Genomic DNA, 18,412 nt, shown 5'->3' on the forward strand with positions numbered 1-18,412 from the left:
AATCAATAGGTTTAGTTTGCGAATAAAGGTGTCGATGTAACGATACTAGTAAATGAATTTGTGACCTGTTTTTTATTTTAATTTGCTGTTTCTGGGTCGCTTGAAGTCGACTTCATGCGCTTAAGCTTCTTTACTTTAAATTACGGGTTTTTCTGGTTTTTTGTTAGAAAACAATATTCCGTTTTGCATATTTCGCATAAATCAAAACGCATTTCTTAAGCAGAATCGTGTCAGTCAAATTTTACCAGGAATATTAAAGATTTTTATGATTCGATAGTTAGTTTTAAAACTTTTGCTAAAAAACTTTTTTTCTTCGATTTGCTCTAAAACCTGCAATTTTGTAGAAATTTAAGTTTAGGATAAAGTTAAAAATTGCAAGACTTTTCGCAATTCTGTTTGGTTAATTCCGAATAATAGGGAGATTAGAGGGCTAAGTAACCGGAACAATGCAATAAATAATTGCTTCATTGCATTTTGTTGTATCGATTATCACTTTAAAGAACAAAACATATACGATATGCAAAGATGTTAATCATTGCTGAAGGAGAACATTGTCAGTATAAAACCACACGATTTTGCATCCATTTGTCGCGATCAAACCTTTTTTGTATTTTTTTCAAGGTAAATCCACTTTTGGAAACTGCCAGCTGTAATGTTGTCCCACGGTGGCGCTCGAAAATTACATGCACGAGAATAAACGTCAAGGAAATCTCATCTATACCCGCACGACTTTTTCCTACTTGTTTTAATATGGAATCTTTGAAGAATATTATTTTTTATTTACATGTTTTTGCAAAAGGTGAAAAACGATAGTGAAAAGACTAAAAAGTTTGGATGACGATGCTTTTAGTATTTTTAGAATGGATTAAGCTGTCTGTACTCCTCCGCAGATATTTTAATAAATAATGGCATACAAAGTTATCGCATTAAAAGGAGGAGCTTATCTTCGTCAATGTTTGCTTTTACCAATTTGAATTTCTCAGTTATTATATTGGGATTTCAAAGGATTACAATTTTGAATAAGATTTTGTTTTTGTAAGAAAAATCTCGATGATTTTGACAAGACGTTAGCCGACGATGGCATGGTTTCAGAATAATGGCGTAAAAGGTATTTTTTAAAATACATACTTGTATTTACTGGTATTATATACTTCGTGCTTAGTTCTCCGTACACTTCTGTTTATGTAAACTTATGTTTTTAAAAAGTAGATTCCATAACGCTAAACGTGCACTCTTAGGCTGCCAACACATTACACGGTAACACGTATTTTTTTAGAAGAAAGTGTAAGGCTCTTAACATCGACTTCTCTCTGTACGTTAGCCACTCAAACAAGCGTATCTGCAAAGAGTTCATACAAAGAGATTTCATGAAAAAATCATTTTCTTACTTCTTGAAAGCTGTAGCCTCTAGTTTCTTATAAACTAATTTCTGTTAGAAAAAATACGTGTACAGTTTTGTACTGAGCATTACTTGATAAATTTCCCATGTGCTGGATTTAATACAACTACGAGAATCGTGAGACCAATTGTTTTTCAATCCACTCTGGGAGATAGTGAAATTTTATTTACCCAAAATATCAACCTAAACCCCAGGCCTCTTTGCTCGCGCTGCATAATATAAATGTCTAATATAATTTTTTTAAGTGTTGATTTCATTTCGGTTTTAAAGAGCAAAATGAAATTTCATTTCGCCCGCAAATATCCATGTAAACTCAATTTACCCGAAATGAAACTTATTGCGCATGTTTCAGAAGTTATTGTGTACAAAATTATGGCGCATGTGCAGTTTACACAACTCCGATAACTCCATGTAAACACAGCGATATTTCATGACGGTTTGAAATCTAGTTTCGATAAAACTCATATCGGTTCCATATAGTCTACCTACGATAACTTCTACATCATCTATTTCTTCCAATCCTAAAAATATTCATCATCAAATGTAAATCTGATATAATACATTTTCTTTGTTTGGACACGAATAAGAAGATTTGAGGCTGATAAAATGTAAAGCACATCCAGATAATCGAAATAGCTAAGGTGGAAAAAATTACGTTGGGTCTCAAACGATTTTCTGCGGTCAAAATTCTGACCTCGCTTTTTAATTAGTTAATTCGGAAAAACTTTTGTGTTACAAAAATGACTTCACTCTTCGAAAAAATATAATTAATTCTTGTATTATTTAAGAGGGTGACATGTGACCACGCCGGCTTTGTGCTCATTGGTTGATTGTAATTCGGGATTTGCTGTGAGGTGGATTTGAGTTTTAGGGATTTGCTCTGACAGTTGTTTGCGTTTAAGCTTTCGGTTAAGAGAAACTGAATTAGATATCCTCGAAGAAAGCTTAGTTAACTGGGCTAGCCTCAGCTGAAATGTAGACGTTCTCACGTGAAAACTAGTCATCGGCATAATATATCATCCATATCAGCATACATTTGCAACATGGTTCGGTGTAAATGCTCTCATTTTCGTTTTCTCGGACACGATAATCTGTTCCGATGGAATTAGCATGAAGATCGGTTCTCTTGACAACGTGACGTTTTAAGGTGTGGTCGAAGCTTCAACAGAAATCACAACAGCTTTCCCATATTTGTTTCTTCACCCTGTGTTGGATTCAAACTCTAAAATTCGTTGAAAAGAAGAACAAATACAAGGAAACGATTTTTTTAAAGACCATCAAAACCTTTTACCAAACTTTCTTTGCCTCCTAAATTTGTCCTAATTTGGCTTATCACGTAATTGTTGCTAAGTTACGAAAAATGCTGACAACATATTGCCCACTCACTCTGGGAATTAGTTAATTAAATGTAGATTAAATTAGGCGCGTAGGAGAGAGACAACACCATGCGGCTGTGAATTCTGATTTTTCATTAATTTCTGTAAGATATCCATTGATGGTAGCACGTACTAGAAGGAAAGTTTTTCTAAAAATATTTTGTTAAATTTTTTTTTTTTTTGACCCGATACAAATAATATAGGACTAGCTGTTTCCCGTGGAAGAATCCACTGTATTCCATTTAATTTATGTAGCAGATATATGTCCATCAAAAAACAAACAATACAGCAGTGCGCATCTTACATCTGCATTATTATATAAATGACCAAAAAAATTAAGGGTTTTCAACAACTGCAGTATATATGTGACATTTAAAATCTAAATCTACTAAAATTACTGCTCTGACCATCTGACAAATGCGAAAATTATTCGGAAAAAAGTTTTTAAAAGCATTTCAACATACATCTCACCCATAAAATTTAAATCACTCAAAACGTCACATATATACAAAAAAGCTGATCAATGTCAAACACAAATCTCTCTCATTGTATATGTTAAAATCAGTTAGTTTATTGCAAACCCTGCCAAAGGTTGACACAAAATGTGAAAAGTAAACAATAAATTTTGCCTAAGTAGAAATTTTTATCTAAGGTGTTAAAAAGGGATTTGCAAGGATAAATTATAATGCAATAAAACATTATTTGATATATTGCATACGGTCCTTCCTCACCAAACTTTAGACAAAATGCCAACAAAATAACGGTGTTTAAATCTAAAATTAATGAAGTCCTTTTAGCAATTTGCATGCTGTTTTACCATCAATAAAGTAAACAAAATTTCAAATCTCACATAGTATTCTGTCACAAATTTTCATAAAATATATATATAAGTCATAATGAGTCATGTTAAACAACAGCAATCAATCTGTATATAAGTTCATTTTATGTCAATTTTTGCACCAATTTTGCAACACAAAATACAAATTCTAAATAATACTAAAATCTCTTATTTTGGTCCTTCACATACCGACGGTCTCCCACAAAAGTTTAATCAAAATGTAAAAAATGAGAGGTAACAACAAAATCAAAGTTTGCAAAATTTAATTATTTCGGTACATATACTCTAAAACAATATTTTAATCCAAAATGCCAAAGAAAAACAGTTTGCAACAAAAATCAGTTATTTCGATAATATTGCATACACTCTTTCCTCACAAAAGCTTCACAAACTGTAAAAAAAAGAATGGTTGTAGGAAGTGCTTCTGATTCAACAAAAAAAGTTTTTTTGACATATTGCATCTAGCCCTTACCCATTAAATCTTACACAAAATTTCCAAAACTATATACGATTTAGAACACATCAAATTTAAATCGAGAAGGATCAGTCATTTCGATATATTGCACGGAGTCCTCCCCAGTAAGAATTTATACAAAATATAGAAAAACAAAGCTTGCAAGGTGAAAAATTGAATTCTTCTTCTGTGTATATATATATGGTCCTTCCTCGCAAAATTAACATAAAATGTCAAAAAGGTTCAGATATAACATCTAACACAACAAAAATCAGTTCTATCAGTATATGTCATGCCATTGTCTTCCACCAAATGTTCCCCTTAAAGTTTCACAGACACAGCCTGTAAATTAAAAACAACTAAGATCAGGTATTTTGGTCTATTTCATACCATTCTGTTCCAAATAACTTATAAAATGTAAAAATTGAGTGGTAAAACAGAAATTTGCAAAATTCAATTTTTTTATATGCATGTATATTATATGCCTTCTACAACAATAAGTTAATTCAAAATGTCAAAAAGAAGAAAAAAATAGCTTACAAAGAGTATAAAATTGAAATCAATAAAGTAGCTTTTTTGGTGTATTAAATATAAGCCATATGCACAAAAGTTTACACTAAATGTAAGAAAATGGTTGTGTTTAGTAATTCTAAATTAAGAAAAGTCAGTTCTTTTAGCATGCTGATTAAGGTTTTTGCCCACAAATTCTTACATGAAAATGTCAAAACCACAATTTGAAACAAATTAAATTTACATTTTAAAAATAAGTAATTTCTGAACTTTATTTTCAGAATATTTGGAGGAAAAGAACTTCGCAAACCAAAAAAAAACCAGGAAAATGTTTAAAATTTTCAGGGTTAGCTAATAACGTTTGATGGGTTTTGTGGGAATATATATACTGGGAATCTTTAGTTTAAAGCTAGCATTAGCTAGCTACAGCAGCTAATAGCTAGCCACTTAAATATAAACTGGAGACTTAGCTAGGTATAAAGAACATGGCTACATATATATATATATTCCTAGCTAGCTAGCTAGTTGTTGGTGGTGGTTGGCTTTTTATGATGCTAGCTATAAAACATGTCTGGCAACAATAATATAATCAAAACTGAACATAAAACATGAAAAAACCTTACAGAACCTTGCTATGATTAATTTATAAAACCATGCTCTTCTTCAAATGTTTTTTTAAAGATTTATTTTGAATGAAAGAGTAGAGAATACTCAAAAAGAACAGCCATCTTTTTCGTAAACACATTTTCCGTTTTATGCTAGGAACTTCATTTAACAGTCCGTATGCTTTGTGAATATCTAATACCGTTTCATATGTAGCGATACCTATATATATATATATGCTAACATAGAGTTTTTTGGCATAAGGGTATATATATATATATATATATCGTTATTAGCAGCGGGTTATATATTTACACCTTATGTGCGATTTCTATGAAGTACATCCCTAATCTTTTTAGTTAAATTTTAGCGTACAGCCACGTCATAAGAAAGTGACCCGTGATTTCCGTGTCGTGGACTCACAGTTTTACTCACGCAAGGGAATTAATATATAAGATTCCATGTGTGTTTTACTGATAGTGTTCCTAGTCGTCCAGAAATAAGTTATTATAATAGTTGTATGTCACCTTCAGTACTTAGATAAAAATGGGAAAGTCGCTAGTTGTGTTTGTCTAGCATTTGCTCTTTGAAAGGTAACTAACTTACCACATTTTAGAAATTACAGCGTGAAAGTCAACATGTTTGGTAGCGAACTGGCAAGCTAAAATGAAAGTTACACTTTGTCAATTTAAAATAAAAATAGCAGTTACGTTATAGTTTTAAGTTTTTAATCCTAATATCAAATAAGTGGTATTCACAACACACGATGAGTAAGCTTTGGATTAAAGATAAAATTTATGATTTAATCAGAAACTGGATTAGAAAAGTATACCCTTGCACGAGTGAGATGTTGTTTCTCTTTCAATAAACGCACAAATAAATATAAAACCGTTCGTAATACACGCTTTTTTTATAAGAATACCAATATTCTAACCAGCTGGTCCATCTTCTCATTTTATTATTGTTGTAAACAATAGACCTGTTGTTTTTAACCTGAAATTATAACCTGATATACCGATAAAGCATGTTCTTTAAAAAAAGCGAGTATTAGCCAATACGTCTAATAGCCCCGTTACGTTATTACAAAGATCTTGGAGGAATTGGTACAGCTTTGTAACGTAACAAACCTAAAATTTACCAAAAATTAGGAATAACCTGTATAGGTCCACCACCCGTGTGAAAGCTCATCACTCCATTTCAGAGCATAAAGACTTCGTGAAAGCTCTCTAAAAAGCCTATTTTATTCCTTAACATCGTCAATTTTACAGTCAGAAAACGAGGAGAAACAGTGTTTAGTTGATGAAATTAGAACCTGCTTGTATTCTGTCTGTGCTTCAGAAAAAGGGAAGGTGTGCTACGGGCGCACGAAATAGGAAATGCGATACAATGCAAAAGTTCGCCACGCATTTTTTCACGGGTCGAAACATTGAAAGCAAACTGATTGTTCAATGTAGGTTGCTCAAATTTAATAAAAGTAACAAACGGTTTTGTTACTTCTTTTTGTTGGGATGAAAAAATCTGGGCAAAAATTGTGTTTGTGCACAGATCGAAAGATTGTTCCTATGAAAAAGCTATATGACCTGTAACTTACAACCTATGATCTAGACCTAGGTGACCTGTGACATATGACCTTCGAGATACAGCTTTGTTTTTTTCTTTTGCTGTTTTGGCGGGAAAGAAGTCGATATCAGTAAGTGACAACAAACGTAATAACAACATTTTTAATTTCATTCTTATTCTGTTCACTGCTACCACATTTGATTACGTTTCATTATTCTCATTCTACTGCCAAAAGTAAAAATGCTTCCAAAATATGTCCCAGATATCCTTTTATTTAACATCAGCTTTTTCAGAAGCGACGTCAATAACACGGCTCCGCTAAAAGAAAGACGCGCCGTATGTAACTGCCGTCATAATAAGAGTGGTTAAAGTAGATAAAATATATGGATATTAAATTTTAATCTGGATTTGAATTACTTCATTTTTAATACCTTATTAGTAACATGATGTAGGCGTTTGACCGGATGTAAGCAATAACGAGAAAACGTTAGCAATTAACTTCGATGAAGCTAATTACTTTCAGACACTTTTAAAAGCTGATGCATACCTTTATAATCAGTAGGTTTTTGGCTTCACGTTAATCAATTCTTTATTTCTTTAACATAATTTTATTCGTAAGAAATTGTTGTGTAATATTACGCATTTAATAAAATGTCCAGGGGAGACTTGTTGAAAGTTTTTTACAAGTATGAAAAAATGTATCATTCAATATTTGAAACGGTGAATAAAATGTCTTGTGGAGATTTGACAATATCACAAGTTTTGTATTGTTATAAAAGATTGTGAAATTGATAGTTGGAATAATATTATGTGGAAGGAACTTGACGTGTATAAAAAGTTGGATATTTACTCCAAGTTTTTTTCCGATGTTGCCCAAGGATCGGAAAATTTCTAGGAATAAGCAAGAAATTTGTAAAACATTAACGAAGTAAACTAGGGACAACCGGTAGGACAAAACCAGACGTTTTAAAAGTTAATGTCCCTATCCACAGGGTGTCTTGACCCTAGAGCCGTTATTACGGAACGGCCAATAATTTTCACCGCTATGAAATTCATCAAAACAGTAAAATGAAAATAAGGAAGGAGCTAGTATGATTTTCTATGCGCAGCACTGACTTGTCCCATGTCACTGTTTTGTTTACATGTTTTCTATAATTTAGAAATAAACAAATTAGAATTGTAGAAGAAATACAACATGGTGAAATCAAATATTCCTGCAACACTTTTTGGTGTACTTAGCTTGTTGTTGATGAGTAGGAATGGTAAGATTATTTAATAAGGCTGACAAATTTTATACTTTTAAAAATATTGTAGCTCATCTAATAAGCGCCTCCATATTTTCAACGTCTAATAAACGTCTCGCTAATATCTAAAATATTTTATAAACGCCTCCCTCCGTTAACCGCCTAATAACCTAATAACCCTCTATAATAAACACCCTTTCTAGTTTGCTTTATATTTTGTTATGTTTTTTATGGTTGTATATTTCTGTCTTTAACAAATACTTGGATGTTTTTCGCGCTTTGTGATTCTTGTCGAAATGTGTCGTTAAATCTCCTTTGGATTCTACTAACGCTTATTAATATTTTGTCGTAATTTTTTGTGGATTTTTGTGGACTGTTGAAAACCCCCCTTGGCTATATTCATCGTTTAAATGAAAAAGAAAAAAAATGACTAACAAGAAACAGGTTAGTTCTCGTTGGAGGTGTTGAGGGAACTTGACTAAAACTTTGTTGGCCTAACTTTTTGATGTCCTTAATTATTTAGCGGCTAATTAAAACTTTTGTCACTCAAGATAGAAATTGTTGTAAACAAATAAATTGGTCTGTTTTCAATTTTTTTAAAAATTTTGTCACCTAGGGCCGACCAAGGTGTTAAATGTCATGTATTTTGAAAGACCTTATATTTCGCAGATATTTTCAACAAAAAAAATTCATTCTCTCCAATCTTAAAGTTTATGTAATTTAAGAAGTAAGTAGTACGTCATTCTCGATATAGAATCGTGAAATTCAGATACACCGAAGACTGGGATTGACTTAAATATTTAGAATATCTTAAATAATCATCCGTCTGATTTTCCATAAAAAGGAGAAAAGAAAGAACTATTATTATCCGAGCTGGTCTTGTTTTTCCAAACGCATTCTGTCGCATTCTTCTTCTGTGTCTACATCTCTTACACAATGGATAAGAACGTGTTAAGAATAATTTCAAGCCAAAATTGATATAATAAAAGAATATTTCAGCTTGCTCTGATTTTTATCATTGCTAAAAAGAACCTCGCATGTAATGTGTTTTTATTTTAGGTTTAGCAACGGTACCTTACTACAACAAATATATAGTTCCAATTTTGTCCCCAAACTATACCGTGCTTTCTCTGAATGACGTCGTACGCAATATGTTTGCTATTGATTCGATTACCTCGCATAGATTAACAAAGTTTGTGTTCAAAGATGGAAAGTTACCTTCTTTGGAAGTTGCTGTAGGAGACAGCTCCATCTTCCTGCATTGTAATACCAACTCCATTTCTGCTGGAAGTGTTTCGTTGCATTATTTTTGCGTTGATCAAAAAACTTGGGAAATCAAGACTACAGCTAAGTATAAACCAATGGTGGATCGTGAGGAGAAGATAGATCTTTCGTTTGAGGTAGTAAGCACCAAAGGTGTAACGAAAAATTATATTGTTAAAATTACTATACAGAAGAAATGTGTCGCACAAAAAAACGTGTATAAAGAACTAAACCAATGTAAACCGACTCTAAAGTCATTACAAATGTCAAATAACGGGGAGTTTCTTTTGCCGGCAACTGATCAAAATATGTCTATAAGAATAGACAGTGTCACGCTGAATAAATTCATAGACTTTCAAGGTAATCTGGAAATATTCGACAATTCGAACAAACTTATAGTGAATCAATCTGTTCATGTGAAAAGTGCAGCGGAGGCTTTTATTCTGGAAACAGCGGTCAAAAAAAAGTCAACTTCGTTTCTCGTAAAACTTTTTGACAAAGAAGCAAATAGGTACATAAAATTAACAGATAGGTTTATTATTATCAAATATTTTCGAATGAAAGAGTTTTGTGGTAACCGCAGATGTATGGAAAATTTTAATTACTGGAGATGGATTGTCAGTAATATTCCAACACGAGAAAAGTCATGTGTCTCTGATGAAAACAGATTGGAGAACCTTTATAATTCCTGTTATTGTAAGTATTTAAATTTATTAGCCACGCTGATTATTTTGACGGTAATTTTCCAGCGCATTGGGGGTTCAAGTTTTCGCGGAAAAACAGCCTTACAGCTTACTCTTAGGGTTAAGCTTCAAATTAAGCTCCTCGCTCTTGAATAGAAAATTCAACACAGTGATCAGTTATTGATAGAAGTTCTACTTTTTGGAAGGATGGAGTAGGGTTAAATAAGGAATAATAATATAAAAAATATCTACCTGTTTTTTGTTTTTACAAACGAATACAGACAACAAGATCGAACCGACTTATTTTTGTTGAAAAAAAAGTATAGAGAATTTCAACTGCGTAATGATATCTACTTTACCACCATTATTGCGATTATTGATTCCTAAATTTCAAAAGTAAAAATTAGCCGCCTTTACTGGAGAATTAAGAAACGTAGAATATTCAAGTCGCTAAAAACTAAAGGATAGCTCAAATCAACTCTCAAGCTCTTAAGTACGACAATTGGCGTATCAGCGAGTTCGAAATACGGACATGTCTAATAGCCATAACTCGTGATCACTCAACTTTGAGATGTCACAATGAAGGCCCATAAAAATTAGAATTAATTTGACATTTGACAGTTCTCGCAAACTTTACAGTAGAAGATGCTAAAAACAGGGTTTAAAGCCGAAAGATTGTCGGCGAAAATAAATGGGGATTTGGAGTTATGGTGTGACGGTTTAAGCTTGCTTTTCCGTTTATTTTAGCCGCATTTACACCGGTGATTGAACACTCTGGAGAGCCGTATAAATTCCGTGAAACATTAGACATGAAGTGCAAATTCGACACCTTGCTTCCATTTAAAGTCACGTGGTATAAAGTACGTAATCACGTGCAGCAGATAGTTGGTACCGACAATGTAAATTACAACATCCCCAGTTTGAGTTTTGAAGATATTGGATCTTATCGTTGTAGCGTGATTACGGTATTAAACAAACGCACGCAAACATCGAATTTTTTTACTGTTAATCTGGAGAGTACGTCGTTTTTTTTGCTTTTGGCGGGAAACTTTCTCTTCTAGCGTTTTCTAGTGTTAACAACGGGTTTTCATGCAACAAAAAGAAAAAAACGTTTTTGATATGAGAATTTTTATTTACAGATGTGTTCACTGGAGAGCTGCATGCGAATCTAAAAAATGAGATATACGATGCTGCATACAAAGATATAAAATCAAGTGTATATAGCAACAAGGCTAACTACCTTGAAAAAGAAGTAAGTAATTCATTGACGGTATGTTTATTACACAAGATGTTAAGGCCGTACTTAGCAGGCGATGTACGCGCGGTTGTGCAAAGTCTGGTTGGACAAACACTTTAGTTGAAATTGTACTATTTATTTAAGGAAAACATGATCCCTGTCTTAAGAAGCTAGTATAAAAACATGATACCTTCACCTTTTCCAATTACGTCATTTAGTGGTCTGTGAACAGTATGCTTCACTTGGTAGTAGACTTCTGATCTGTTTTGTTATCATTCGAAAGAAGCTGGTTCTTTAGATTCCGAAAAATCTACACAACTCATATAAGTGATAAAAATTTGTAATTCTGTATAAACAGAAATTGATAAGTGGAGTAAACGGTCTTTAGAAAAGCTTAAACATAATTTCTAATTTCTTTAGATTGCATCACTACTGGACAACGGTGTCGTACCAAACGGAGCCACTTTTAATATCCAATCTTTCAGGTATATCGAAAGTGCTGGCAACAAAATAAATATACTTCTGACATCTTGGCAGAAGTATCTCCTATAAAAGTCTTTTAACTATGTGTTTTAATAATTTAATGCTTTTTTGGGTTCACGCTGTTCTCTTAGTATCCATTATAGTATTTTATTCATTTTTTTCATCAATTTTAATCCTTCTAAACTCGATAAACAACAACCCGTCCCCATTTCTCTAGAAAATATGGTGAATTGAACTTATATAAAACTTGTGAAGAAAAATGGCTGTATAAGGAAAATTAATTCAAATAAAAGCGTGTATAGTGCAATGAATAATCACTACTACAACCTATATTCTTCTAGTTAAAACAATCCGGGTTATACGTCACATACTGAAATTTGTACTAACAAGAATGTTAGTAGTCCTACGAATGAGAACTACTAACAGATTAGAACCCTAGACAAAAAAATCTGCGAAGGATTAAATAAAATAAAATTAGAAAATATTTATCTGTCTTCTCCAGCTACCATTGCATTCTTATTTCTAAAGAATAAAGCAACGTGATTTGTGTTTTTTGTATGTTTAGCAATGAATCGAACTTTCTTGGAATCAAAGGCGTTCTTAGCGCATACAAAACTTTTCCGTCGCTGTCTAACTTGGAATGGGTTTTGCGTACTATAAAAATATTAAAAGTATCTCATCTTTCATTCGCAGCCGACAGCGTAAAGTTGTTAACAAGAGGTAAATTTTTTACATTGTTCATTTGGTTACTCTGCAGTTGTACTGTGGAAACAAATTATTACCTAAAGTTTGTTGTTTGCACAATGGCGCAAAATTTTCTGTTTTTATTTGTTATTTTAATTCAAATTAAGGCGTGTACAGTGCAACGGGATATTCTCTACTACCACCCATATTCTTCTTGTTAAAACAATGTGAGTCATACCTTGCATCTTTTTAATAATGCCCGTATACGTCTGTCCGTCCATCTGTCTGTCACGCAAAATGGTAGCTTAGCTGAGAAGGGCGAGCCCGTGGATTTTTCCACGGCTAACGACTAGTTTACTAAAATTTGTACAAACAAGAATGTTAAGTCCTACGAATTTCAAACGAATCAAAAATATTATCGTGCATACGAAACAAAAAATTCAAACCAAACTCCACTTGTAGTTTATAGGAACGAGTACGACAAAAAATTCTATCTATCAGTTTAGTTTTTTGTTGGATTAAACTATTCGTTGGTTCAAAGTAAAAAATGTTAGACAGTCACAAAGAATAATAAAAAGCAATCAAATATTTACGCCAACAATAATGCATGTTCGATAATGCATGAACTAAAAAGAGCGCGTAACTAGACACGTGACTACAGATTGTGATCATTAAGTTATTTCAACTATGTCAACAACCAATTAACTTGAAAGTGATTAAAATGACAATCTTCAATTGTTATGAACAAACTTTTGCGCATTTTTAGACACCTGTGGTGGCGAAACAGATAAAGGAAGCGACAGTGTCCACGCTTACGTGTGGCCAGCGACAAATAATGGCGAAACAGCGTATTTACCTTGCCCTGGCAATAATAATAAAAACATTTCGAAAAAGTGCTTGCGAGAGCTAGAATCTGGTTATGCAGTTTGGCAACCACTTGATGACAGTGAATGTGTTTACAGTACGAACCCTTTAACATCTACCTTAGAAGCTTTAGCAAGGGTAAGTATTTCGTCAATGTTTGGAAAATGCTAGGGAAAGAGAAACACATATTTTACTTTTAGGACAAACTCACAAGTATGCCTTTTGATTTGTGAAAAATGCTCAAAATAAAACTAAAGATTGCATCATCATCTTTTTATAGGTTTCACTATCACCAGATAACGTAGTTAGAATCTCCAGCGAGCTAAAAGAAACGTCGTCAACAGGATCCGTCAACTACACGCCATACGATGCTCACCTGCTTGTGACGTCAATTATTAGATTTTTGGATTACTTAAAAAGAGATGCAGAAGTGGAAGAAAATGTTATGAGCACTGTGGATAATTTTTTAGGTATTGACAAATATGTGTTGGCACAGAGTGAGGAAAAAAATCAATCAGCTTCCAGGTAAACTTATGCATAATAAAACTACTACTGTGGAAAGTTTATCATTTCTTGAACATGATAGTTTAGTAGGCGACGTTTCGGGAGATCCTTCTCCCATCATCGGGAGAAGAATCTCCCGAAACATCTCATACTAAACTATCATGAATACTGAACAGACAAACCGAAATAATATCTTCAATAATAAAAATACTACTCATAAAGGAAGTATTTTTACGACAACAGAAATAGAGAAGTTAAGGGTAGGCATTAAACATAGGGTTTCTGTTTCGGTTGTAAAAAATGTTTTAAAAATTTCTAGCCTACGCCTTGCTTGTATAGATAAAAATTAAAGATTAGCTACAGCATCCTATAAGAATGGCAAATGCACCCTCGTCCCCAGATTTTTTTGCCTTTTTGATATGGGAGAAGACGGCGCGTCTCATATCAAAAAGGCAAAAAACCCTGGGGACGAGGGTGTGGCAAATGACTAAACCGAATAATTATTTGCAGTCTGGCTATGTTAGAATTTAAAAACAAACAAAAACCATTGCGAGGAAATTCGAGTAATTCCTAGCAGGGTTAATAATAAATTTTTTTCTAAGCAACTGTGAAGTAATTATTTTATCAATTTTTGGGAGATTTTATAGTACCTCAAGTATTAGGTCAAAGTGTAAGGTTTTTGTTTGTAGAATAATGAATTTTATTGGAGATGCCGGCGAAAAGCTTGCTGAAAATATGCCTCACACCGTTAATCGTAAAAAATTCGCTCTTGGAGGAATAAAGATAAAACGAACAAACTTTAACAGTTTGACGATAGACGCGCGTCACGTTGGAACGACAAATATCCTAGATTTCCATAGTAACGGAGAGTCATTGGATAACAAAACCCGGGATGCTATCATTTTGCTCCCTCATTCAATCGCAAATGCTCTACCAGCAAATGTTCAAGATTTAACTGTGGTTGCCGTCACTTTTGAAAACGACAACGTGTTCCAAGTCGACAGAAATACACAATCAGCGTTTTCAGGTAAAGGGGGTTGGGAAATTTGACTTTTAAGGGCTCGATTTGATTTTTTTGTCTTCTTCTTCGCTTTCGGATATGTGGCTAGAGTAAGTACCCAGCATGTATATCAGAAAAGCGAAAAAAAAGCTCTGGGAACTAGATTGCGTTTGACTTCCTTGAGCACTGTTGCAAAAATTTTCGTCGTTGCGTTAATGTTATAAGGTGGAGAAAATGTAAACCTTACTTTTTTTTGGTATTTAGTTGTTTTTAACTTGAGTAAACCCTAGCTATAATAAACTCTAGCTATTTTTAATCGCCCCAAACATACGACGCTATGTTCACATTGGAGACATCAATTGTGACTTCAATTTATAACTATTTCTTTCTCGTTTGAAAACAGGATGGAAAGTGAATACACATATAATATCCGCAGAGATCCGTGGACAAAGGATAAATAATCTAGAAACACCGATCGTAATAACGTTGAATTCACCTAAAAGTAGATTATCAGGATATGAGAAATCCTGTGTATACTGGAACGTCACAAAAAGAGGTAACTTTTCGTCGTCATCATTTTTGTCGTCGTCATCATAGTTTTCGTTGCAATTGTTGTCATCGTCGCCGCTGTTACTGTCGTCATCATTGTTGTTGTCGTTTTTGTAGTAAAAATTGTTCCTCTTCCATTTTTCACAGTGTGGACCGACAAGGGATGCAAGTTGAATCATTCTAATGACGTCGACAGCACATACACGTGCACATGTAACCATCTCACCAATTTTGCCTTACTGTTTAACGCAAATCCGCCTAAAGATGTCCATAGGGATGTTCTTACTGTAATTACATACATTGGGCTTACCTTATCTCTTCTTGGAGCACTTATAACCTTTGTAACATACGCTATTTTTCCGTAAGTATGATAAAAAGAACCTCTTGTCTTAGCGGTATATTTGGAGTTACAAATTTTTCTATTTTGCTTACGTTCTTACTAATTAGCTGTGCTAATTAACTCGGAAATCATCATCTTCTGTACCGCACCATTATAATTTTGTATTACGTTTTTTTTATATTTCTTTCTTTCAATATTTTCTTTTTTTTAGAATGCTGCGTTCCTCCACTCCGCCGAAGATTTTGATGAACCTATGCGCGTCATTGATTTTAATGATCGTTATGTTCTTTGCTGGTCTTGAAAGAAACTCGTCACAAACTAATTGCAAAGTTATTGCAGGCTTCATACAGTACTTCTTCTTGACTGTGTTTAGCTGGAGCGCAGTGGAAGGCTTTCATTCAGCACGTGGACTGGTGTACCCTATGAAGGTGGAGGTGACCCTGTTTATACAGAAAGCGTTAGCCGTCGGTTGGGGTAAGATTTAAACTGAATAGTACGTTTTTATAACATCACAAAAAATAAAAAATAAAAATTAAAAAAAATGATCATTAATCGTGAAAGTAATTGTTATAACCAGATGGTTGTTTTAAAGACCTAAAAATAAGATATCAATGAGAGGATTTCCGTTTTTCAATCAAACCGGCGTTAAGCGTTTATATATTTTATGAAATATGCGCAATAGAAGATCAAAACTCCGTCTGTCACGCAGAATGGTACCGAAAATAACGAGACGCACGCTATGCGGTTTAAAAAGAACGGGATTTTCCACGGGTCACTGACTAGCATTTCTAATTTTTTCTTAGGCACTGGACTTACTTTAAAACTGTAAAAACTATATAGTAAGAAGTTCTCTTCAATGCTAATGCTTTATAAATACTGTTGACACGTGCATGTTTTGCTTTGTCAGGTATCCCGATCATTATCACTGCAATTGGTGCATCTGTATGGAATTCTGATTATGGTCGCGAAGAGAGGTAAGCACAATATTATGGCGGTATATAAAATATTAATATTTAACCCTTTTTTGTATATAAAATTTTTTTCACTTAAAATATATTTTTATTTCATTTCGTAGCAGAAGGTAGGGATAAACTTTCTTACTTGAAGTAAGTTATTTATCCAGCGCAACTATGATGATCTTTCCATAGCTAAGACAAAATATTTGTTAAAACTGCTACGGTATTTAGCAAGCATATTTCACTTAAAAAGGACCTTCTTACTTTAAGTAATAGGAAAAACAAAAAAATAGGTTTATGCAGCTGAATTATGCTTACCTTTCCACTGCTATTGTTATTAAACAAGCATATCTCACTTTAATAAGGGGCCTTATTGACACACAGTAAGAAGTAGTTTCTTCTTCCTTTTCTAAACCAGTTTGCTTATTAATATGTCGTCGCATCCCGTCCTACTAGAATCAGGATCATGCGTCCCGTTCATAAATCGAGTCGCTTTTTCTTGCATTTCTATCTTGTCTACTGACACTCTCTTTTTTGTATAGAACCTTTTTCTAAAAATTATTTGGGGATGGTTGAAATAAATACGATTAAGTGACATATTCTTGTCTGTTCCACGTTCTTTAAATAGAAATATTTCCCCAACATTTTTAATTATAGTTGAATCCAACGTGTTAGCCACAAGTTGGTAAAAGTTTCCACTCATGAAACAAGTCCATCAAAGCGACTCTTGAAAAACATAAAATTATTAGTTATTTGTGTAGCGTACATAAATGTGTTCAGCTGTGTCTATTTATTTATACCACTGATATATTCTTTTGTTAGTACGTTTGTTATATATTATAGCAACATCCCTTTCTCTAATTCTCCCGTGGGTCCATTTTAAGTTGAAATCAATATCAAGCAAGGGGGTGTTTTTTTAGTTATCAAATAAAAAAAATTCTTCTTTTAGCTGTGTTGTGACTGGCAAGGCTTTCTTCGTGACTGTTTTGGTGCCAATTGCTGCAGTTCTATTGTTCAACCTTATCGCCTTGATTGCTATTTCTATGTCGGTGAAGTCAAGTTCGCAGAAGTACTCTACGAATTCATTATCGGTGAAAGATCGTTTTCGAATCATTGTAGCGTTCATGGTCCTCTTTGGTCTCACATGGTCGTTCGGCGTGTTAGTTATAGTCTCGGATACAGTAATATTTCAATATCTGTTCTGCATTTTAAGTGGATTACAAGGTTTGTATATCTTTTTATTTTATTGCGTGCGAAACAGAAAGATCCGGAAGTTTTGGTACGGATTAGTACGCGGAAGAAATATTCGAGAGATGCAAAGAGAATCGACACGTAAAAGGCAAAAACCCCGAGCAGGTACAGTTGATTCTTACGCGTATAATAGTACGAGTGAATCCAAAGAATACAGACTTAGCAACTTCAAGACTTGAATAATGTGCAGAAACCCATTGTGTGGAGAAGCACACAAAGAAACGAAGTAAAACATTATCAAATTGCTATCGAAGTAAATTCAAGAAAATATTTCTGAAATGGTTTCTCCTTAAAACCGCGTACTGAGATGGACACACCAAGAAGATATAGCTACATGAATGCTCAACTTCTTTCTCAGTCACAGAAGATAATAAAATAATTCTCCGGGAGTTTTATGGGATTAAGAGTTTATAAATTAAGGATAAAGAAATTGTCATAAATATGTAAATTTGAAGCGTGTGACAAAATATGTAGTTAAATAGTGGTTTATGTCCTTATAGAAGTTTGTATATTTTTAGATTTAAACGTGGAATTTTTTAGTTATTTCTTTGAATTAGGCTTTACTTTGGTTAGTAATAAAAACTGTGCCCTATAGGTAGCATCTACCTAGTTTG

The 18,412-nt window shown here is 33.4% G+C and overlaps 1 protein-coding gene across 1 annotated transcript; it reads left to right on the top strand.

Moving 5' to 3' along the window:
* The first annotated feature begins 1,000 nt into the window (after positions 1–1,000).
* On the top strand, positions 1,001–18,403 carry LOC130622923 (adhesion G-protein coupled receptor G2-like). Its single transcript, XM_057438379.1, has 15 exons — positions 1,001–1,108; positions 7,901–8,002; positions 9,044–9,943; positions 10,678–10,947; positions 11,070–11,182; positions 11,588–11,652; positions 12,216–12,370; positions 13,101–13,336; positions 13,479–13,723; positions 14,392–14,729; positions 15,106–15,258; positions 15,399–15,612; positions 15,803–16,065; positions 16,499–16,565; positions 17,497–18,403. Exons 2-15 carry the CDS (start codon positions 7,936–7,938, stop codon positions 17,975–17,977), a joined length of 3,567 nt encoding a protein of 1,188 aa, XP_057294362.1. The 5' UTR covers positions 1,001–1,108; positions 7,901–7,935; the 3' UTR covers positions 17,978–18,403.
* The last annotated feature ends 9 nt before the right edge of the window (positions 18,404–18,412 follow it).

This window comes from Hydractinia symbiolongicarpus, chromosome 13 (genome assembly GCF_029227915.1).
Source record: "Hydractinia symbiolongicarpus strain clone_291-10 chromosome 13, HSymV2.1, whole genome shotgun sequence".
NCBI classification, from domain to species: domain Eukaryota; kingdom Metazoa; phylum Cnidaria; class Hydrozoa; order Anthoathecata; family Hydractiniidae; genus Hydractinia; species Hydractinia symbiolongicarpus.